At 40.3% G+C, this 24786-nt stretch overlaps 1 protein-coding gene across 3 annotated transcripts in view; it reads left to right on the top strand.

The window, feature by feature from the left end:
* The window catches only part of PDSS2 (decaprenyl diphosphate synthase subunit 2), a 224411-nt gene extending 200006 nt beyond the window's left edge, over positions 1-24405 (top strand). For 2 of the 3 annotated variants that reach the window (XM_069487798.1, XM_069487796.1), the window contains 2 exons: positions 2116-2148; positions 23620-24405. In XM_069487798.1, coding sequence (XP_069343899.1) covers positions 2116-2148; positions 23620-23778 — 192 coding nt within the window. In that variant the 3' untranslated portion in view covers positions 23779-24405. The remainder of the gene's footprint in view (positions 1-2115; positions 2149-23619) is intronic. The other variant, XM_069487797.1, reaches the window with a different exon arrangement.
* The last annotated feature ends 381 nt before the right edge of the window (positions 24406-24786 follow it).

Genomic DNA, 24786 nt, shown 5'->3' with positions numbered 1-24786 from the left:
TGAAAAAAATTAGCTGGGCGTGGCGACACACACCTGCAGTCCCAGCTACTCGGGAGGCTGAGGCAGGAGGATCACTTGAGCCCAGATCAGGCCACTGCATTCTAGTCTGGGTGACAGATTAAAAACCTGGGAGTTTGAGAACTTAAAGACTAAGCATGTTGTGAAAGTGCTGCTGCTAAAATTTTGGTCACAAGCCATCAGAGGATTATTCTTAGGATCAAGGCCAGTACACATTTGCACAATATCAAAGTGAGTAGGTAGGTCATGAGTGAGCTACACAGATGTGTTCAGGGCTTTCCTACCATTTCTGCAGATGTTACTGTGGGGGGAAAGAGATATTCGGTGAAGACAAAACTGCTTCATTTTGGGAAAAAATGCCCATAAACAAACAGACAAACAAATAAATTTAAAATATCTGAGCAGAGAGAAGAATAGCTTGGTTTTAAATATTCTGCAAGAGCTGATTCATACTCCTATTGGTGTAATGCATCTCAGTACTAAGTTCAAAATCTTAGTTCACTGAAAATCCTAGATCCCTAAAAACCATGAAGAGCAGACTGAAGACCCTACATTCTTTTGTATAGTATATTGGTTGCAGAGGCCTTTTGTTTCATTGAAAATGTTCAAATACCCATTTTAGAGTGGTTTGTGACGGTGTTAACAGGTATGCGTGAGCAGTATCTTATTAAAGTTTCTTATTATGAAAATAAGAAAAATAAAATGCAGGCATCTTTGGATAGATTTTTAAAAGATTATTAAGAAGCAAGGAGGATCAGGACCAATGTTATAAACATTTCCTTTTTTCTCAAGGAAGTGATCTTGTACTAATTGTATTAATATACAAGTACTACTTGTATTAATATAATATCATTTTGGACTCAGGAACAAAATGGTCTCAAGACCTAACCTGTTTGTAAGTTGAAGAGCTCTTGTTCTGTGCAGAAGTGGCAGGGAAGTTTTATTGTGAAGTCTGCAAAACACAAGTTGACCTGCTAGCAAAGATTAGTACATTGGTTATCTCTATTATGTTAAAATTGGATATACATTGTAACACATTGGAGCATATGTGTTAATTTTAAGTCATTTTTTATAACAACTAAAAATATGTTTAAAATAAAATTTGACCTCACACAAGACACAAGGTATCTCCTTCACCTCCTCTTTTCTTTCCTACCCTCATCCCTAGTGTTTGGAGGTGGGGGCGTCTTTTGACACAGCACAACATAAGAAAAATTGTGCCAAAGGAGGTGAAAAAAATTATTTACTAATTGTACAGGAAGAAATATGCCATAGTAAAGTGACCGGATAGTCACCACATTAACCAAGTGATCAAATTTATAGCATTACTAAGAGTGGGATGGCCTGACATTTTGGGCCTCTTGAACTGCTAAAGTACAGGATATTCTACATAAAGTATTCTTGTCAAAAACACTTAAATCTAAGCAAGGTTCTCCAGACCCAACTTCTAGTTTACAAACAAAACAGAGACAAGTTAAATGACACAATGAAGAAATACTAAGACAGAATTTTAAAGAGACATTTTATAATGTCTGGTCTCCTCAAAAAGTCAATGGTTTCCATGAAAAGAAGTTAATGGCTTTTATTTTCATTTCATGAAAAATGGGGAGGGGCTGGTCTAGATTTAAAAGGTAAAAAAGAGACATAAAAACCAAGTACAATGTGTGAGTCTTGTTTAATTCTAGTTCGGGGGAAAAAAGCTATAACAGGTATTCTTGGGACAATTGGAAAAATTTAAATATGGATTGTATGTTAGATGATATGGCATTATTGTTAGCTTTTAAGTATGATAGAGGTCACATGGTGATGTATGAGATGTCCTGTGCATACAAGATGTGTGCTGAACCATGTAGGGGTGAGGAGTCGTGTCTGTGCCTGTCACATCTAGGTAAGAGTGTATATATGTGCTCATTGAACTGTTCTTTCAACTTTTCCATATGCTTGAAATTTATATGTGTTCACTGTGTGTATATATGAGATTCAATATATATGTTAGAGAGAGAGAGAGAGTTAAGTTATTCTTTAAGGAACAAAAATTATAGAAGCAATAATTATTAAAGAACTAATGGATTAATTTTCCCCTGTTTTCTTTTTTAGGCTGAAGAAAAAGGAATATTAGACTATGCTAAGGTAGGCAGATTTTCTGCATACTACACAGTTTTATACATTTCAATTTGGTGTTTGGTTTTTATTTACATTTGAAAGGTTAAAAGGGAATCACATTTAGAGCTGAGGGATATTTCCTGTTAAGTAACACACATTAGCAGGTAGAATAAGATTCATTCAACAATAAGCATATTTATTATTGAGTACCTGTTTCATTCCAGACACCTTATTATTTATGGGAATACAAGAGTGAACCAGATGAAGTCTCTCTTTCCAGGACATTTACAACCTAGTAGGGGAAATAGATAACTAAATAAACAAATAAATAGATAATGTAATGTCAGGAGGCAGTAAGTGGTATGAAGAAAAATAAACAGAGTAAAATCACTAGCCATTGTTGGAAAGATGCCTTATGGCCTATGGATGGAAGACAACTTTTGACACCATCAGAAAATACCTGAGAATCACCATGTGGGGCAGACTCGAACTCCTAAAGACAGGAGTTCTCACATCACCTGTGAGAACAGGTAAAAACATACATGGCTGGGTATCGCTGCGTCATGCCCTCTTTCACCAAAATCAGAATCCCCTGAGGTGGAGAGCAGGGCAGAGGCAAGCCAGAGTGGTTTGAAAAAGTCTCCACAGATATTAGTAAGTCTGACACACAGCCCTGGTTAAAAACCGCTGCAGGAGTTCAGATCTCAGTGTGCCAGTGCAAGCCCATGAACACACTTGAGTGACATTCTGCTTTCCCCCCAGGGACAAATGAAACATTTAGCAGGTGTGTTGCATGCATACAGCTGCTTGGCTAAAGGAGCATGCTAACCATTTGATTCATGCAACACTCAGGAATATCCAGGGTATGATCACACCTGCACGCTGAAGACAGGGTGGAAGAAATACGACCTGGAAGGGTCCTGATTGTGATGGGCCAACAGAAACCCACAAAGACCTCTCCAGGGCTGATCTGGAACCTGGCACTCTCCCGGCAGCCCAGAGGTGCACACCCATGGCTCCGTGCCTTAACTCTCCTTTCCTTGCCTAAAATGCAGTCACTCCTTTTATCTGCCTCACAAACTTTCGCCTCCTTAAAGAAACACTAGATAATATAGGAGCACATCTAAGCTGAAGGCTTCCACATCTGTCACTCTATCTTAGACTGTCTACTCGAGCCTCATCAGATACCTAAACGTGGGATATGGACATGCCTCTTGGGTCTCCCACAGGCTTACGAGCCCAACGTGTCTTAAACTAAACTTAGCACCTTCCCTGACATCTTCAGTCTTTTTGTTGTTAGTACTTGATTTTTTAGAGCAGTTTTACGTTCACAGTTTTAGGTTCGCAGCAAAATTGAGTGAAAAGTAGAGTTCCCATATATCCCCTGACCCCACACATGCACAGCTGCCCCCACTATCCACATCCTGCACCAGAGCAATACTTTTGTTATAATTGATAACATTATTGTTGACTCAAAGAATGCCTCAGAGGTTTCTTATCACAGACGCAGTTGACAATGGAAGAGATTTGCATTGGAAAATGGAAAAGAAAAAAATACAGTGTAGTATGCTATGGGCCCTTAGTAATATGTATCATGATCTCGGGTCTCCTCATCTCTATTTGTGTGGTCTCACTGCTCACGGTGCTCGTGCTAACCGGTGCAGTCATCATGCTTGGTAGCTTTGGGGTCCCCTGGTGGGGGTTATGTATAAAATTATATTTAAAAACCTCAGCAGCCATTTCAGGAGACCATTATGAAATTCGTTTGTTGCTGAAAGTTTCTTTCTTTGCAAGTGATGAGTATTTACTCAAAAGCCATATTTTGTCTGAAAAGTCAGATTTCAAGAAACCATAAAACATTATTTTGGTCATGCACTCCATGGGTTTATATGCCATCACTCAAATTTTGCCAGTAGCGGGGAGCATGGAAGAAGTGATCATTTCCAAATCATTCTCAGCTGGATCTTCAGAGTGTCTGTCACATTCAGCAAAACAGTGGTCTGTACTCAACACTCAGATGAGAAATTGAATTACTTTTTAATTGAGTTCCTATTGCGATAGGGCCTAGATATGAATGCTTTATACTGCTGTAGAGCCTTTCATCCTGAGATATCTAAGCACTTGACAACTATTAGTTCATTACATCTCTCCCTTCCTCTTAAAGTAGTTAAGCACTGGAGTCACTCTGCCCATTGCTAAAACTCATGCACCTGGGGGGTGGGCAAGGATGGAAGCTGTTTCACTGTGGAAGGCAGTTCTACCTCAGTAGCTTCTAAGATGGAAAAACAGGAACATCTTCCTCACGTAGTTAAAACTGCAGAAGTTTTATTAGATAGAATGTAATTCCCAGAAGTGAATTGTGACCAAAAAGCTGGCGCTAACACTTTTGTTCTTGTGCACAGTGCTGTGGGGATCTTAATTACAATGATTGTTCTGCAGCCCTGGTGTGTATCGCTCAGATTATTCCATGTTCCTTAGGCTTCTGGCCCCAAGGTTAAACTCAGCTGATTCGGTTCAGTGCTAGGTGGAAGAGTGCCACCTATTGAATCGTAGGAAATCTTGGGTGTGCGTTGGGACTGGTGGAACAGCCTCTCCGACCACATTCACGCTTGGTTTGCTATGGTAACTAATATATATGTCTAAAAGAAAGCGAATATGTTGACTACTCTTGCTTGGAAAAACATCTACAAACGTCTGTGTATTTTCCCCAGCTGGAGCGGAGCGTATGCCTGTAGTTTAGCCTACTGCTACTTGAAATAAGCATGCTGCTAAAAGACTGAGGCAGATGGTATTTTTACCACTTCAGGCAAAACATGGCACCTATGGTTCGACTTCCTACAATTTTAATTTTTTAACATTTTCAAAATGGCTTGTTTAAATATCTCCATCACAGAGACACAGACTTTTTCCCAATTTCTTTTTAATAATTGCTTCAGATATACAGATATGAATAACTATCAGTTGGTCAAAACCAGGCTGTTCAGAATTGTGGAGTCTGCCTTCTGTTCGTTCTTTCACAAGTGCCTAGGACTGTGCCTTAAATAGGCTTTGACATTTGTGTTAATTTTGATGCAGAGATGCTAAATGGTTTATAATAGCTTGCTTTATATTTATCTCTAGTCTTTTTTTTTTTTTTAGAGATGAAGGTCTCAGTATGTTGCTCAGGCTGGAGTGCAGTGGCTATTCACAGGTGCGATCATAGCGCTCTGTAGCCTCAAATTCCTGGGCTCAAACGTTCCCCCTGCCTCCACCTCCTGAGTAGTAGGAGGCACGTGCCACTGCACCCGGCTGTCTCCAGTCTTTACTCTGCATTTCCTATTATTTGACAGAAAAGTGAGTTTTTGCTGTTGTTGTTTTTTTTTTTTTTTAATGTCCTCTTATGAGATTTCACTGTAAGCACAGAGAATTAATAGCTAGCTCAAGGTTAAGCACTGGGTAAAGAAAGATCTTGCACATATTAATTCTTTAGGCATTCAGTTCTCAGCCAGGTGTAAGAGATATTCTTTAGAAGGATGGGGTTTTTGACTGCCCTCTCTCCTAGAATTTGCTCAGGGTTCCAGCGTGGTGCGGTCCTCTGGCTGTGGCCTCCCGTGCCTCTCAGGCATCGGCATCTAGCAGCTGCGGCTCCTCTGCCCTCCTCAACCCCAGAAGTCCTTGCACATTTTGTTTTATTACAAAATGCATTTGCATAGGGTACACATTAAAATTCTCTTCCCACCAGCAAACAGTAATGTCCACAGACAGTTGCATTTGCATGATCACATATCATTACTTCCCTTTTAGAGAAAAAAAAGAGTCTTTCCTCTCACGTCATGTTTATCCTTTCCAAGGTTTGCCCTGTTAGTCACTTAATTTTTATTATACATAGCCGCTTCAATCATTTTGCTGCATATTGAGTCCAAAATTCTACTTTTTTGAACTTTGAATATAGAAAATTTTTTGTAAACATTATTGTTCTTTCTCTACTGACAGACTCCTTTATTTATTTATTTGTTTTTGGCAGACAATTTTTGCTGCTCGTTTCTTCCCATAACCCTGGCTAACTGGCTCTGAGAATTTTTCACATTGGCACATTTAGAGACCAGATGTTGCTGTGTTTTCTCTTCCCGGTACCCCTCTCTTGGGCAGATGCTGCTTCCCCTACCCGGGGACTTTACATTAGCTCCTTTGATAAAATATTCCATACAGCACCACTGTATGCACTAAATCTCTCGGTTCCTCTAGCCTCACGAAGATGTCTTAACATTTAGGATTTCTGTTTTAGTGGTAATTATGGAGACTGTAGGACCATTGACATTCTCCTCTCCTATCTTGTTCCATAAAAGATTTGTGATACAATTAGATAAGATGTTTATAGCAGAATTTTTTTAAAGAGTCCAAATCCAGATACCATTATGATATGGGTACAACTATGTAAAATTCTATATGCTTGGTAAAGACCGGAAGGCAACATGTAAAAATGTGAATAAAGGCATTAAAGTGATAACATTTAAACATGTTTTAAGTAAGAAATGCATTGTACTTTTTAAATATTTCTGTTTTATAACTGCAGACTCTGATTTGAATTGGAATTTTTCCAGATTATGACCTAAGCTGATGAAAATTGAAACATTAATCATCTGAAATTATGTTTTGGGTGAAATAACCAGAATTTAATTCTAGGCTCCTAAAGAATTGCTTGTTTCTATGGCAAAATAGTCAGAAATGCATAGTGGGAAAACCTACTTTTTGTATGCTGTGAATTTTTGTGTTAGGCCTCAAGGAGTGCTTGAGAGGCTGGAGGATGGTGGAGAAGGATGGAAATGTGGTGCACTGCACAGGACTGGGGCGCCGCCCTGGTGGCCTAACCACAGGGATAGCAGCTGGAAGTGAATGCCAGAACTGCCATCCCAAAGTTGTAAATACCCACTACTCTTCATTTCCTTAAAAATCAGCTAACACTTGTTATTTTTCTTTTGGCAATCACATTTTAGGCAAGTGTTTTTCCTTGCAGCAATAATAGATAGATTCTCTTTAATACGTTTTTCAAAATAATTAATTTGTTGGTTTTTATAACTACAACTTTGATTTCAAATCTCCTACAAAATGCAATTATTAATGATGGAATAATAATCATTGATCAATTTCTGCCTGTAGTAAAGCATAGAAGCTTTTGTACCATGTGAAAATTTTTATCAAAAATAAATTCGGATCACATATGCAGTAGTTAGTATCTTAAACCAGAGTTGTGCCTCATTATGAGCCATCAAGTCCTTTTGCAAAAGAGTTGCCCTCTGGACCTTCATTCATTCCCCATCATCAAGCTGTTTTTTTCCTTAAGTCTCTGAATATATTATTTTGCATTTGTCCCCAGTGACTATCATCTCGCTTTGATGATCTATTCCTCTAATTTCTTAATGTTATTTTAAAATTAGATTCTTATTCTCTGAGGTATTAGCAATCCCACACACCTCAGTGGCATCAACAGATTTAATAATCATAATCTCTATTCCCTTGTGGATCATGAATAACATTATTAAATGAATTCAATGATAAGCCTCTTTATGACATCATAAAATATGCTGCCCTCTCAGTTGTTAGCCCAAATACTATTGATGCTATTTGAATATAGTCAGTTATAAATCTCTTTTCTTTTTCTTCAAATCTTATATTACTAGCTCGTTGATCTTTGGTTTTTAATGTTCTACATAAAATATTAAATTATTTCACTCATAACAATAATATTTAGTGGGGCAATCTCTCCCATTCTTAAATTTACTGTTTTGAATTACTGGCCCCTAAAATAATTACATATCTAACATTTATCAGGAAGCTAAGGCAGACTTAGATTGTTGTTGAAGACCAATTCTTGGTTGTAAGCCTGGCATGGTATCTGGGTTTCCGCAGCATTATACCCTGAGGGCCTAGCACAGTGCCAGACACATAGTGGGTAACCAGTAAATACTTGTTGACTGTGGAATGAATGATTGCCAAGATGTCTCACAAGTTTGTGCCTATAGTCTGTTTTTCTAATTTATAAAGGATATTTAACTCTACCTTTGTTCCTCTTATTCCCCCCACCAAGTATATTTTTAATCAAATGGCTACTTCCCTCAATGCCTTGCAGCCCCTGGGTTGAAACAAAGATGCGATTGGGGTAATCTTTTGAATCTTAGTCTGTAAAGCTAACTAAAAATGCCCTTCAGGCTGGTTCTATGGGTGAATGCTCTGCACTGTAGGATAGCTGGATTCAATTATTGCTCCCAGTTTGTGGTGTCAGGAGCCACCTGTGCACAGGAAGTGCCTGTATGTCTTCATGCAGAGGCTAGAGCCTTCTGTCCCCATAGAAGAGCCTGTTTAATCCATTAAAACAGTTTTAAAGTACATCTGGAGGGAGTACTGTCTCTTTCCTTGTCATAAAGTACAGTGGAGAGGCATGAGTTTTCCAGAATTATGGGGTTTTTTTGAGAGAGAAGAAAAGAGAGGCACCTTTGTGTAGATAATGTAGTTTTATTAAGTTAGAAGTCTTTGTCATTACCTAGATTTATATTTCCAAACTCATACCCTAATCCTACAGTCTAATTTTGTGCAGAATTAAGGATTTATGTTATTTCAAGCTGTTTGATCCATCAGAAAGCTGTAATTTTAGTTGGTACCTCCGAAGCCATTCCCCCATGTTTCCTACGCAGTGTCTGCAAGCACTACTCAGCCTCCCCACTTACCACATCAGACAGAATATTGATCCTTGATAATGTACTTAACCATCTTTCCCGAAATAACAAGGTGGCTGTGCCCCTTCAATTTTCAAACAAAATTACTGAGGTAACAGTAGGGATCACAAGACCTGCAGCACAGCTCAGTGATGTGTATATTTTTACTGAAGATTGTGGGTGAGTGGATCCTAGCCCATTCCCTCCAGTCCTTGATGTTCTGGCTTGATGAAAGATCTTAACTATTCACAAGATCATAATCAACCAAAGCTGTTCCTCTGAAGATTAACTGGTGCATAGCGCAATGGTGCCCCCTGTGGAAGATCTCCCTGTTCTAGATCTAAGGAATTTATGCTAACCTTTATCTTTGATTCATTCCTGATGAGATTTGTGTGCCCCTATTAGAAAAAGTTGTGGGCCTTTCTATGTGCTGTGCTTTCTTTAATGACACTGTGTGCATGTTTTTCAAAGCACACTATCTTCAAAACACACACTAAGCACCTTAATCAATGGTTCTATCAGACTCTCTCTCTCTGGATCCCCTCAGAGAAGAGAAGGGATAACCTAACAATGTTCACATAGTTATTATCTCACAGAGTCAAGATTCTACCCAGGGCTGCTGACCCACATGGTGTCCATACTGCTTCTCAAGGTGCTTTAAACATACGATAAGAGAAGTTGTATGCAGGCTCTGGTCTTGCAAGAATCCCAAAAGTGGTGTGCATCACTCTACTATCTAACGTAGTTCTGGTCTAAGAAATGTGATTGTCTAAATGACTGTCCTAGGATTTATGTTTGCTGAACCCGTATAATGATTATTGTGACTTTTTAAAGCTGGTAAGCATTCTTCACTTTTTCAAAAAAGTTTTATAGATCATAACCATTTTAAAACAAGTTCTTATCACCATTCTCTTGAGAGAGGCAAGGATCTAAGTTAACAAATACCTTGCATAACATAGAGACCTCCTACATCTGGAAGAGCTATTAATCCTCAAGCTATGACTATACTTACATGGCACAGGGAGTAACTTCTTCACCACATACATTTGCCCCCAGACTGATGCAGCCTATCTAGAAGAAATGACTGAGATCTACATTTATTTCATTGTCATGATTCTCCATAGATAGAGTTCTTCTGTTGTTTGAGATGCTTTCTGGTGGAATCATAAATGTATTTTAAGCTCATCTTACATCAGGATGCGTGTTAGAATACTAGGCATCTAGGGTCATGTAAAAGTGGTGGTGGTAGTTTGGGGCAAATGGCCCAGGTATTACCATCCAAATACTAAAGCAGAGGAAAATTGGGATGTGAGGAGGATATAAGAAGGGTATAAGATATGGACTCAAGTAAAACAATAGAAACCCAAACTCACCCTTACATAGTTTATGTATTCCTCAAGTAACCCCCAGGACTATTTGATTCCTACATGATGTGAGTGCTCTTGTCCCACAGTGTTCTTTTTAATTAAATAACTAGCATAGTATTTGTCATGAGATTACAAAGTTTACTATTTATTGATTCAGTCCTGAAAAAACCTACAGGCAAGAATGGCTGATTGCTGCAGTCTATAGCCTATGACATGTTTTCCTTGTTGAATTTCTATTACAGAGTTTGCTAAAAAGCTTCACAGTCCCAGTTTTGCTTTTTGAATTTCAATGTGTAGAATTAAGTTCCTCTTTGGAATATGATACTAAAATTCAGAATTAACTTTGAATCAGAATATGGATAAATCTATGATTATTTATATATCATCAAATTTTCCTTTGGAAGACATGATAACCAAGAAGCAAGATTGCTTTTCCTGTGGAATTAATCCTAAATTTAATATAATTCCATATTGCTAACCTCAAATGCCAAACCTATCAAATGTCGGTGAAAGTTCATAAAATAAGAATTAAGGCCAGGCATGGTGCCTATAAGCCTAGCACTCTGGGAGGCTGAGGTGGGAGGATCATTTGAGGTCAGGAGTTCAAGACCAGTCTAAGAGCAAGCCCCATCTCTATTAAAAATAGAAAAAGTTAGCTGGGCCTGGTGGTACATGCCTGTAGTCCCAGCCACTCAGGAGGCTGAGGCAGGAGGATCGCTTGAGCCCAGGAGTTTGAGGTTGCTGTGAGCTGGGCTCACGCCACGGCACTCTACCCCAGACAGCAGAGTAAAACTCTGTCTCAGAAAAAAAAAAAAGTTATACATTTTGTCTCATTTAATTACATTTTGAAATTTGTACATCTGCTCATACCCTGAGCTACAAAGTGACCCTTACTCCTTGAGGTGGCAAGCAATACTTTGCTTCAGTTCTATGCCACGGTTTCAACTTTTCTTTTTTTTTTTTTTTTGAGACAGAGTCTCACTCTGTCGCTCGGGCTAGAGTGCTGTGGTGTCAGCCTCACTCACAGCAACCTCAAACTCCTGGGCTCAAGCAATCCTTCTGCCTTAGCCTCCTGAGTGGCTGATACTACAGGCATGCACCACTATGCCCAGCTAATTTATTTTTCTATGTATTTTTAATTGTCCAGCTAATTGTTTTCTATTTTTAGTAGAAACAGGGTCTTGCTCTTGCTCAGGCTGGTCTCGAACTCCTGAGCTCAAATGATCCACCTGCCTTGGCCTCCCAGAGTGCTAGGATTGCAGGCGTGAGCCACTGCACCCGGCCAAGAAAATGTTCTTATGTGACTTCATCTGGGGGAATCTGTTCCAAGGTGCTTGAAAGGCCACCATGTGTGGAGACAGTGACATTTTATCCCTCCCAGAGCCCAAGGCTCCTCTTACCTCCCACCTGCATGGGTTTTGGGTCCCGGGACCCTGCAAAGGAAAAGGACAGCAGTGTAACAAACACCATGCAGTTATACAGAATGATGTTAATTCCACAAAAACCTACATAGAATTTGTTTAACATTGAGTATCTTAACACTTAGTATAAATCCATATTATAGGAATTTTATAGGCTATTTTAAAAAAGAAAAATACTCGACTATTTTATTAGAGAGCAGTAAAAATATTAACACATAGGCCAAATTATATGTCATTTTAAGCTCACTAATCCTTTCCCAATGACTTAAATATAGCATGATGAACCCTGAGATTGGATATTTTTAAATAGTGAGAAGAACCTGAGGCAATATTTGGTCTTCTCGTTGTGTGAAACTGCAAGTACCACTGCTATAGTCAATGTTTGGTTGAGAATATTAGTAAAAATAAGTTTTTGTTAAGGATTTAAGTAAAAATATACTGGTTTTGCTTTGTGACTTAGTAGAGGATGTGATGATACCTCAGTCTAACTCAGTGCGTTTTGGTTTTAAAAAAATAAAAAGCATTACCTGAAAAATGTACTTAATCAGTTGAGATAGTTATGACCTTTTTCTTTAGCAGAAAATGTAGAAAATTTCCACCTCCAGTTCCTATTGACATTTGTTCTGTAACTGTATGGCATTTTTAGGTTGGTGAAAAAAATATATGTGTTGTAGTAGAGGTACATAATTAATTTAATGATGGCTTTAATTTTCTATCATCTTTATAAATATGGTTTTATCGTAAGTTATTTTGATAAGGAAAACCCCCATCTATTACTTAGCACAGCAGCCACCGGAGACCCCCACCCCTCACGGAAGACCTGCATCAGCATAATACTAACCTAACACCTGGCCCATCAACTAATCTATTACCTGGCGCATCAGCATAACACTAAGCCTATTACCTGGCGCATCAGCATAACACTAAACCTATTAGCTGGTGCAGCAACTACCCTATTACCTGGTGCATCAACATAGTACTAACCTATTACCTGACATATCAACTAACCTATTACCTGGCAGACATTAGTCACCTGAGACCCCACCCCTTGGATCACCCCAACTTAATAAAAGTGGGAAAAATTGGGTAAACGGGGCTCAGAATTTGGTGGCAAGACCCCTCTGAGCCCCCCGCCCCCCCACCGCCCCCGGCGAATAAACCTTGATTCTCTGACTCTCCGCTCGGTTTGTCCTCGGGACCACTCGCTGTAACAGTTGCTGTAACAATTTGACTTGATATACTTTTTTCTAATCTGCAGTATGTATTTTTAAAACTGCCCTTGTGCATAGGCATGCAGAGGACATTAGTGGCATAGGTGTGTCTTCTCAAATGAAATTGTGATGCTTTCTGGTTTGTTTAGGAGTGAAAGAAAGGCACTGTAGCACACTGGTTAAGAACAAGAACTGTGAATCTTGGCTGCAGCACTTACCTTCTGTATGAACTTGCGCAACTTAACTCTTCCCTAAGTTTGTTCATTTGTAAAATGAGAACAATAACAGTACCTTCCTCGTAGGACTTTTGTGAGGATAGATGATAAATAGAGAGATCTTAGAACAGTGCTGGACATAGTAAGTGCTATAAATAGGATTATCCTTGTTGTTATTGCTGTTTTAATATTGAGAAGCAATACCATTCTTACTGTATTTTTGCATGTGAATTCATGTGATTGAGAAATTAATTAAAAATTCTCTTATTTCTTTTTCCCTCCAGTTTTGCCAAAGTAAGATATTTAATTAAGATCAGTGGATTTTCTTTTCCTATTGACTCTTCTTTCTTTTAACCCTTTTATTATTCTTTATTAACAGGTGATCCCAGGGATAGGGGACCACAAGGAGGGGTGGGAGGAAGCCAGGCCCTAGCCTCACACCCATAGACTCCTGAAAATAATTTATTACTCTAAATAAAAAAGAATGTTTTTTATGGTGTTTACAATGCATTTCACAGTTTATCCTATTAGAAAAAGGGTTTAATTGTAACTTTTCCTTTTGTACCAAGACTTGCCACTCAGAAGTCGTCAAGACCTCTCAGTTGAAGCACTGTCAGCTGGAATTTTGAAATTGGATGTAACTTTGGCAGCAGCCTTGTTCCACCTTCCACATTGGCTAAGAGTTTCAGTCATATTTTCTCTGACATGTGGTCACCTAGTCCCTGAGGACTTCCAGAAATAGGGAGCCCACAGCTTGTCAAAAATAATTATTCTGTTGTTAGACAACTCTAGTCATGTGAAAGTTCTTTTTTATTTGTAAGTGAAATCTGCTTCCCAGAAACTTTAATTTTGTGCTCTTTGTTCTGTCCCCTGAAGCATATAGAACAGGACTGTTCCTTCTTCCATTTAATTGCTGTAGATTTTTGAAGATAGCTTTCATATCATCCTTTAATCCTTTCCTCCAAGTTAAACATTCCTTGGATGACATGTTTCCAAATCCTTCCTCATCCTAATACTGGACCCAATCTATCATGTCAATGCCCTTCTTGACGCATGACACCTAGGACTGAACATAGTTTTCTAAACATGAGTTGACTGTCAAAGACTGTAGTGAGACCATTCCCACCTGTGGTTGGACATACACATCTGTTGAGGCTGCCAAAGTTTGCATTTGCATTTTTTGTATATATAGCATAGTCTTGGCTTATATAAAAAATGTGGTTATCAAAGATTCTCAGCATTTTTTATGAGTTAATGCCAAACTGAACCTTATACTTTTACAGTTAATTTTTGAAATCTAAATACACAACTGTATAATTACCCCTGTTATATTTCACTGGCTACTATCAGTCTATTGTTTAACATGTCAAAACCATTAAAATTTTGATGCTACATATGAGTCAGACATCTCTCTTGGCTGTGTGACATCTGAAAATTAAAATTTAATATGCATTTCTTCTTCATCTTCATTCAAGTAAGACACAGAAGTGTGATAAGGGAAAGTAACCAAATATTAAATCCTTGAGGCATGACACTAGAGATTGCTTTACTGTTCAACATAAATCTACTTACCAGACATTTTCTAAAAATAGTTGTTTTACATGTTCAAATCCATATTATTATACTCTAATCCAGACCCCATTTCTCCACCTTATCCATCAAGGACTAAGTTTCAAAAATCTAAATATACTCTATCTTTGCTATTTCTGAAGCTACCAGCCAAGTGGCCATATCAGGGAGAAGTGGGTGGGAGAGAGAGAGAAAGAGTATTTTGTCATGAGTTTTTTTCTAGAGATCACAAACCATCTGTTTAATAACGCTTTCTGGAGTTTTGCCATACATTGTCCATAAATTCACTGATTTGTGTTCCAGAATACACCTTTGTCCTCTTTTTTTTCTTTTGTCCTGTGTTTGGAAACATGAATCAGTGGAATCTCTCATCTCTGAGTTTCACATCTTTCAGTAGCTGAGAAGGACATTTATGTGCATTCCATGCATGCAGGAGCAGAACAGAAGTGGGCCGATGCCCCTGTCAGGGTGCTCCAGACTGGGCTCTAGGTATGCAGGGTGAGGAGGCGGACAGAGAGGAGCAGTGCCAGATGCAAGCCTGACAGAGCATCAGGCACAGCGAGTGAGAAGCTGCTGGGGAGTGGGGGGGGGGTCATTGGGTGCCACACAGCCATTGGTCCTAGAGTATAATATTAGGTTTGGAGTGGGAGCATGGGTGGTCTTGGAAAAGGAAGGCCACAGAAGCTAGACGAAAGCTGATCCCAGGGTAGTAGTTCTATCCAAGGCCTCCCTGACAATGTGCAACTGCTATTTAAACACACATTTCATCCTTAAAGGCCCCTCTCCGTGGAATTTATTTTAGTCTTTACAATTTTTTTTAAGAGGTGGGGTCTCACTGTGTTGCCCAGGCTGGACTCAAACTCCTGGGCTCAAGTGATCCTCCCACCTTAGCCTCCAAGTAGCTGGGACTGCAGATGCGTACCCCAGCACCCAGCTTGGCCTTTACAATTTTTAACCCATTCTTTAGTTGTTCTATTTCCTCTTTGTCTTCTCTTAGTAATACAGTGTCTCTTGCAAATATCTGAGTATACTCATTCTTCTTATATGACTTATAGCCTTCACATTTTTAAGCTCTTATTTTTATCATCTCTTCCCCGCCATGCACCCCCATCAGTCTTGATTGGATTCTGGGTTTTGGCCTTCCTGACGAGGTTGTTTGTGACCATTTTTCTGTCAGGAGCAGCACTTGAAAAACATTTGTGACAGTCGTCCTGGAGATGACACACACTTAGGGGTGGATCCCCAGCACAGTTTTTACACCTTTGTACCTCTCCTTTGTCAGCGCCTTCAAATCAGGGAGTGTGTCCCACCGCACAGGGGTGCAGAGCAAGTGCCCATCCAGGACGAGCAGTGGGGGTGACTATATGCTCCCCCTTTTACACCTGGGCCCTTTAAAAATCTGAGCCCTGAGAGAGCTCATTTTGTAGCCACTTATTTTTATCTCTTTCACATTAATCACGACTGCTGTGGGAATTTAGTTTTCCAGAGGTGCCCATTACCCTGGAACTGTGTTTCCACTTAGGATCTCTTGGCATCATGGCAGTCTTTTCACTAAACTTACTTTTGCAATGCACTCTACTCTAGCACTCTAGGTGTCGCAAAACCATTTCTGCTAGTTCTTTTTTTTTTTTTTTTAACAGGCAGGATCTCACTGTATTGCCCAGGCTGGAGTACAGCAGCTATTCACAGGCACAACCATAGTGCACTACAGCCTTGAACTTCCAGCCTTAAGCAATCCTCCTGCCTCAGCCTCCTGAGTAGCTGGGACACCGTACCCAGTTTCTTTCCCTGACTCTAATACCAAGGTGGCATTACTTTTTTTTTCTTTTGCAAGATTCCTATCACCTTTACATCCAGTGTGTTGTCATAATTAAGCAAAAAGTACTTCCTCTATCGTCTGATACATAAGATTACCAGACGGGCACACCAAGAATTTGTCAACTACGGAATGCAAGTTTCAACAGATGTTCACAGGTTGAAGTCCCTCATCACTACTGCGTCATGCCTTTCTGCCAGCTTCATGATCTTCATTAGGAAAGCGTGGTGCACTTCTACCACCTAACCAGAAGGTCTGTGGCCTCCTACCGTAAAAGTGGCCGCCACTTATATCCTTTTGTCCTCCTCCATTTGTTTTCAACCGTGAGAAAACTTTAGCATATTGTTTTATGCTCCCATACTCTCAGTTACACTGTTTCTTCAGAACAGGGTCCATGTTCCACATGAGTCTTAGCACCTCTATTCTCTCTAAGCACTCTGCCCAGTTGGGTAAAAGTAAACTTGGGGTTCTCTCCAAACCTTTTCCCATGCTGTAGACTGGGAAAGGTCCAGATATGCAGAAACGAGACACAGGCTGTTTGACAGATTTGCTGTGGACTCTTGTCCACGTCACTTAGCCTCTCTCATCTCAACATCCTCTACTGCTAAACGCAGTGAGAGGATAAGATTGTGCTTGGAGTTTCTCCTGCGTCTTAAAGCCTTTCTCTGGTTTCCTTGGGCAGAAGTGGCTGCTGCTTCCACTTCTCCTAAAACTTCTTAGACCCCATGCCAGGGGCTTCTCTTTAATATTTTAAAAGAACTTTTGGACCAAATAGTTTTCAGAAACATGTAATGACTTTCTCAAAAGGGTCTTATATATAAGAGCAACATGTATCACTCAAAAGGTGTTTAATAAATGTTAAATAATAATGCACTTAACTTTAAGTACTTTGCATCCTCTTCTCTCATTGTTAATATCTTTAATTGGATCCTCTAGCAGGGGATTTGAACTTAATTTATTTCAGGTGATACTGCACTTATACAATTATTCAGTTGACTTAATTAGAGATTTAATTATATTAGTGCCCTAAAGTGCCAAATCAGAGAAATGAACTACTCTGACTGATAATTCACCTTTTGTATTTTTCGTGCCATTTAAGACTACAGCTGGCCGGGCGCGGTGGCTCACGCCTGTAATCCTAGCACTCTGGGAGGCCGAGGCGGGTGGATCGCTCGAGATCAGGAGTTCGAGACCAGCCTGAGCAAGAGCGAGACCCCATCTCTACTAAAAATAGAAAGAAATTATATGGACAACTAAAATATATATAGAAAAAATTAGCCGGGTATGGTGGCGCATGCCTGTAGTCCCAGCTACTTGGGAGGCTGAGGCAGTAGGATCGCTTAAGCCCAGGAGTTTGAGGTTGCTGTGAGGTAGGCTGACGCCACGGCACTCACTCTAGCCCGGGCAACAGAGTGAGACTCTGTCTCAAAAAAAAAAAAAAAAAAAAAAAAAGACTACAGGGGCCTTTAAGCCATAAGGCCACAGTGTGCATGCTAGCACTTCTAGCCACATCCTAATATGGAAAGTTCTGTCTATGTATCAGCTTGGGCTTTGCCCAGTGAAAATGTACGTGAAGTCAGGAGTGGGAAGAACCTTTATTTTTTAATTGTGGCCTTTTCTCTGCAGCTGTTGGACAGAGGTCATGGGTCCAATCCCTCACTGTCCCACTTAACTGTGTCTGGGGCCGGGCACGGTGGCTCACGCCTGTAATCCTAGCACTCTGGGAGGCCGAGGCGGGTGGATTGCTCAAGGTCAGGAGTTCGAGACCAGCCTGAGCGAGACCCCGTCTCTACTAAAAATAGAAAGACATTATATGGACAACTAAAAATCTATATAGAAAAAATTAGCCGGGCATAGTGGCGCATGCCTGTAGTCCCAGCTACTTGGGAGGCTGAGGCAGTAGGATCGCTTAAGCCCAGGAGTCTGAGGTTGCTGTGAGCTAAGCTGACGCCACGGCACTCACTCTAGCCTGGGCAACAAAGTGAGACTCTGTCTCAACAAAAAAAAAAAAAAAAAAAAAAAAAAAAAAAACTGTGTCTGGATCTACAAGCCTATGACTGCCCCTCCCAGGGGTCCTGGGAGACAGGAACCATGTTTCTCTCTGTATCTCCAGTCTCTGCTATATGCCTAGGTTAAATAGGTGTCTAATCAATGCTTATTGAATTTGATCACTGCAAAAACAACCAGTTGAAAGTGTGGTTAGAATAGTATAAACCGAACACAACTGTTTTAAAATAGAGTAACTCAAAATACATGCCCCAATGAGTGAGGTACTCCCAAATCTGGCGAATCACTGGAATGGCCTAAGAAGCATTTTTGAGGCTTTACTGAATTCATCTCCAGAGGTGGGGCCTAGGCCTCCGTATTTTAAAGTTCCCCAGGTGAGTCTTAATGGCCAGCCAAGTTTAGAAGCGCCAGCTTAATGTATCTTTGTCGCATTTATTTACAAAAGACAAGATCATTCTTATCAAGATAGAACTATTGCCTACGCTAGTTTGCAGTAAAAATAGATATCAGTGAGGAATAATACCTTACATGAAGGATTAGATTACTGGGTAGTCAGAAGTGGGCATTTTACACAAGAAGGCTATCAGGTCCCTTGGCATGCAAAGCCCTGTGAGCCCAACTCTGGGGACTCTGGGGATTTGAGTATTGACTAGGGTAAAATGGTCCTTGGGTGAGAGACATTAACTCTTTTAAGACTTGAGTAACTTTCAATGATGTCCTCCTGGTTGCTGTTTTGTCCTAATATGAATTGCCCATCATCAGAGGATTAAATATCCTATTAGCCACCATGAAATACTCAGTTGAGCCTGGCTGAATAAAGTTCATAGAGGAACAAACTAAATGAAACAATCAGAGAAATATAGAATGTAAAACATGCCACAACACAGCCTGGTCCTTTTAAAATGATAATGTCATAGGAGGAAAAAGATGAAAGTGTTGTAACAAGCAAATGTGATGTGTGAACTGGGATTGATTGTGGTTTTTAAAAACTGGCTAAAAACACCACTTTGGAATCAATTTGAGGAAATTTGCTAGGTATTAGATAATATCAGGGAATTCTCTAATTAATTTTTCTAGTTAAGTTTGCTAGCTGTGATAATAGTATTGTGATTATGTAGGAGAATGTTCTTATCTTAGGAGATGCATGTCAAAACAAGAGTGAAGCATCCTGCAGCCAATGATGTGTCCAAGCCAAGTCCTAATCACTCAGAGCCTACTGGTTTTATTGGAGGGGAGGGGGTTGTTTTTTCATTTTTTGTTTTTGAGACAGGGTCTCCCTCTGTCGCCCAGGCTAGAGTACAGTGGCACCATCATAGCTCACTGCAACCTCAAACTCCTGGGCTTAAGTGATCCTCCTGCTTCAGCCTGCCAAGTAGCTAGGACTACAGTTTTGTGCCGCCACACCTGGCTAATTCTTCTATTTTTTGTAGAGATGGGGGTCTCACTATGTTGTTCTGGCTGGTCTTGAACTCCTGTCCTCATGCAATCTTCCCACCTCGGCCTCTCAAATTGCTGGGAGTACAAGTGTGAGCTACTGCACCCGGCCAGAGCCTATTGTTAAATATTCAGCAATGTTGTGATCACACCACCCTTGGCAGCTTGAAATCAGCCATGATGGACATATTTATACCACAGAAATCTGCCCATTTTTTTTTTTACCCCCTGGAGAGCTAATTTACCAGTGTAATACTGCCTGCAGCTTACTTTCAAATGGTTCAGAAAACACACACACACACACACACACACACACACACACACACGCACATACGTACATATAGATAGATGGAACAAAAAATGACAAAATGCTACCAATTGTTGACTCTAAGTGGAGAATATATGGTCATTCATTGTATGAGTCCAGGAGTCAGCAGACTTTTTCTCTAAAGGCCAAAGTGCAAACATTTTTTATTGCAGGCCATACAGCATCTCTGACAACTTCCCAACTCTGCAGCTCTGCCTTTGTAGCACAGAAGCAGCCATAGACAATACTCAAATGAATGGCCATGATTATGTTCCAACAAAACTTTTTTGTAGTTGTTGGACACAGGGTCTCACTGTGTTGCCCAGGCTGGGCTCGAACTCTCAATCTTTCCTACCTCAGTCTCCTGAGTGACTGGGACTACGGGCACCCACCGCTGTGCCCAGCACCAACAAAACTTTATAAACAAAAACAGGGGGCCAGATTTAGCCCAGGGCCATAGTTGTTCATCTTTTCTGTACTTTTTAAATACTTTATAATAAAAAATTAAAAAATAAAAAAGTACAAATTTCTTAGCCTGCTTTTTAGAGACTTCCTTGGGTCCCCTGACACCTACTCCTGCAAGCTGTTTTCATTCCTTGGACAGTCTACACTTTTTGGCCTCCCTCATGCCTTTGCTCAAGCGGTTCTCTTTCCATATGATTCCCTTGCTACCTCGGGATCTATTTATCAGCATTTACAAGACATGTCTCAAGTTCTACTTACTCTGTAAGGCCTTCTGGAATCTCTTCCTATTAAAGCTGATCTCTCATTTCTCTCAACAGCTCTAGTCCTACATTTGTACCTAGGTTTTGCTGCTTTTCACAGTTTATCCTTAAGTAGCTTTTGATTTGTAAAGCAGAGAAGGATCATTCTACTCTGTACACATAGTAGGTGCTCAATTAATATTCATGACTTAAACATCTAATCTAGTCATGTAGATATTTACGTGCCTGCAGGTGCCAACATAGAAGTCTAGAATAGGAAGAGAATGTTGGCCTGCCTAATTTAGATTTGGAAAGATTAAAGATAATGAAAATAGGGAAGTATTCTTTCCTTCTTTCTCTCTCTTCATTGTTTCTTTCTCTTTAAGACTGCTCTGATCCAAGTTCAGCTAGCTTTCAGGATATTGTGTATCAAGCCAAAATAGACTTGGTCTTGGTGGATGGGATGGTTTTCTTGGCAATGACTAAGGGCTTGAGGAGGGAAGACTAAGTCTTCTCAGGATCTATGGTGAGTTAGACACTATCAAGCATGCTGTGCTATTTTATGAAGTCACCCCCGCCCACCCACCCCACCAATAGAACTACAAGGGACTGAAGTCTTTATAATCTTAGGGAAGCCATTTAGAACTGAGAGCAGTTAGATGGCTTCCCTATGATTATAAAGCTAGAATGGGAGTCTGAATCTGGCTACCTCTGGTACCCAGTCCCATTTCAGTGCCTTCATGCCTTCAGTGATTGTCAAGAAACCAGGAAACCTGGGCTGAAATAGTTCCCAAAGTTTATATGCAGTGTGGAAATAATCTGTAGCGTGCTGAGAATCTGATGGAGTTTAGTATTAAGTGCCACCAAACAAGGCATTAGAAAACCTGGCTTCCGATCTCAGCTGTGCCATTTTCCATCTATGATCTTGAGTCACCGAATTTCTCTGGACCTCTATTCCCTTGACTGTATAATTAGAGTAATAAGCCAGCTTATTTCTTTTATTCATTCATGTTTGGTGCATTATGCAGTAAGTAACTTGAAGTCCCATGAGGAGATAGGCAAGTGAATGGAGAAGTAAAGTACAAGACTGTATAATAATGCTGTATTCCAGGTGTGCACAGTGTACTCTGGGGCCCAGAGGAAGAGGATCATCTAGCGTCCTTGGGCCATCATCCTTGCTGAGTGCATTCCACCTAGGTGGAATTTGGGGAGCTTGGGGTGTGGGAGGATAGCCCCAGGGGAGATGGTAGGTCGCCTCTGAGAACTAGTTCCCTTAAATACATGATTAAAGGGGGAAAGTCGGGAAATGAGGTGGGGCAAGAGCTAGATTGGGAGGGACGTCAATACCTTCTGAAAGAGCTTGGACTTTTAAGGCTATTGAGAAGGCAATGAAGGGTTTTAAGCAAGATCATATTTGCATTTTATAGAGATCTCCTTGGCAGCATGGCAGATGGAATCCAGGGGTGCAGAACTGGTGATGGGAAGACCCTTTAGGAAGTGATTGCAAAAAATAACCCAGGCGAGGAATGATGATGGCCTGAACTAATGTAGTGTCAATGGGAATGAAGAGTAGAGGGTAAGTGTGAGAGCTCTGAAAGAGATAGAATGACTAGGATTTACTGACTGGATCTGTGAAAATGGCTACAGATAAATAATCTCACAATCTTGGTGGCTTAAAACAACAAAGTTGGGTTTCTTGCCCACACGACATGTCTGTGGCAGGCAGGAGAGACCTTGTGGTGCTCATTGCGGTCACTCGGGATCTGGGCTGGGGAGCATCTCCAGTGTGGCTGGTTGACTCGCCAGACGGAGTGCCCTGGAGGGACTCACATGGACAGTTAGGTGCTGCAGCCCGGAAGTGACGTGCATCATTCACCTGCCTAACTCGTGGGCTAGAACTTGTTGCCTGGCCCCACCCAACCTCTGGGAGCCAGAAAGTTCATCCGTGGGTGAGCAGCCCCGAGACTGCCCTGGTGCCTGACTGCATGTGGGGAGTGAAGAGGCCTCCCAGGTTTCTGACTTAGGGAATTAGGCAGACATTGAAGGCCTTAGCTGAGAAAGAGGAGATGACCCTGGGGCAAGGGAAAGTGGGCAGACCAAATCATTATAAGTCGTTTTCAGCTCTACAGTGTAACCACTTTATTGGTCCTTTTTCATCACTGAAGAGAAAGATTGAAAGTCCACTTCATTTGTCAGCAAGAGTTTTCTTTATTCTTTACAAAGGAGTTTTAGTTCATTCTTCCCAGTCAAATAAGATCTTTTAGTTTTACAAATATAGCATTCAGATCTAATACTGTGTGTCTTTCTTGAATTTTCATATGGACGATTGTGTCAACATATGGTGTTTAAAAAAAAAAGTTATTGTCCAAGATGTTAGTGAGGCTTCCTCACATAAGGATATCAGGCTGCAGAATTCAAAATGCCGGAGATATGAATGCCCTCGCCTTCCTTAGGGCCACCCCAGCACGGCACATTTCAAGATATCAAGGGGTGGGAGTAGGGAGGAGGTGTAATTAGGCTGATGGGGCCTATTGTGCTACACTGGAGCACAGACACACCAAGCAGCCTTAGGGAATGTCAGTGCCTGGAGAACATTGGGGAACGATGTGGTCTTTTCCTCAAAATAATGTAGCAGAAATACTGAATCTGTACTGTTTCTCCTCTTCTTTGTGTTGCACCTCCCTTCTCCAATTTAATTGTGGTGCTTACTGCATACCTTAAAAACTGACTTTTTTTTTGTGCATTTGTTTTTTAACAGTTGCGAGAAACAATCAAAGCTGGCAAAGGTGTGACTTCAGCTATTGACCTGTGTCGTTACCATGGAAACAAGGCACTGGCGGCCCTGGAGAGCTTTCCTCCCTCGGAGGCCAGATCTGCTTTAGAAAACATTGTGTTTGCTATGACCAGATTTTCATGACACCAAATTAAAAAGACACTATTGTTAGTTAGCTGAAAAACCTAGGGAATGAGGTGATCGAGAGAGCTTTCATGATGAAATATCTAAATGTGTTAATGACTTTAAAAACATACATTTTTTCCTTCTTTTTATCACATTGCTAAATGAATACTGCCTTCTTTTTGGAACTGCTGCAAACAAAATTAGAAGAAAAAAAGGTCAAGCAGTTTTCACTTGTCACGCCAGAAGCACACTTGAGGCTGCAGTAGCAGAAATAATTAATGAGATTCGCTCCTGTGACCTCAGCAAATGGACAGGAAATAAGTCCTTATTGATTGGACCGAGCCAGGGATGGCGCCAGGGCGGTGGCCTGTGGTTTTCCTTCTAGCGAGGACAGAGCAAGCTGGAAGCTGCAGGTGTCAAGAGAAACACTCAATACCAGCCAGTCAGGACTGTCATATCAAAAAACTAGTGACCAATTTGTCGTAAGGGAAAGTAGTTCAACTAATTAAGAAAAATATGCTTTATTTGTCATCTTGCAATTATGTCTCTGTATTTATAGATACAATATAAATGTACTTTGTGCTTCGTGGTTTTTGTAAGATTTTTTTTTAGTGAAATTGCTAAAAAGTTGCCAAATATTTGAAGTAGGAGATTAAAATGTTGTCAAATGTTAAACTGGTTATATTAGGAATTGTCTGTTTTTCCTTCTTAAAGAACAAATTTTTTTCAAACACATTTTATTTTTTTAGTGAAAAAGGAACTTTTTTCAAGTGAAATGTATTCATTTATAATACTTGAGGGAATACCTTTAATTTTTACACATTTCGGAAATATAATTGTTGTATTGGGGAATTCATTGGTGAGAGTTTTCTTTTAACCTTAGAATGTCAGATTTTGGTGTTGAACCACAGACATCCAATTACAGAAAGAATATCACAGGCCTGCAATCGGACACTGTCTCTGTGTGGTTCATCGGAGATGATTTCTGTGGTTTGCACACATGCAATATGAGAACACCGTTGACAA

This window comes from Eulemur rufifrons, chromosome 15, assembly GCF_041146395.1.
Source record: "Eulemur rufifrons isolate Redbay chromosome 15, OSU_ERuf_1, whole genome shotgun sequence".
NCBI lineage: Eukaryota > Metazoa > Chordata > Mammalia > Primates > Lemuridae > Eulemur > Eulemur rufifrons.
Note: the sequence above shows the minus strand (reverse complement) of the source record. Positions and strands in the feature narration are given on the sequence as shown.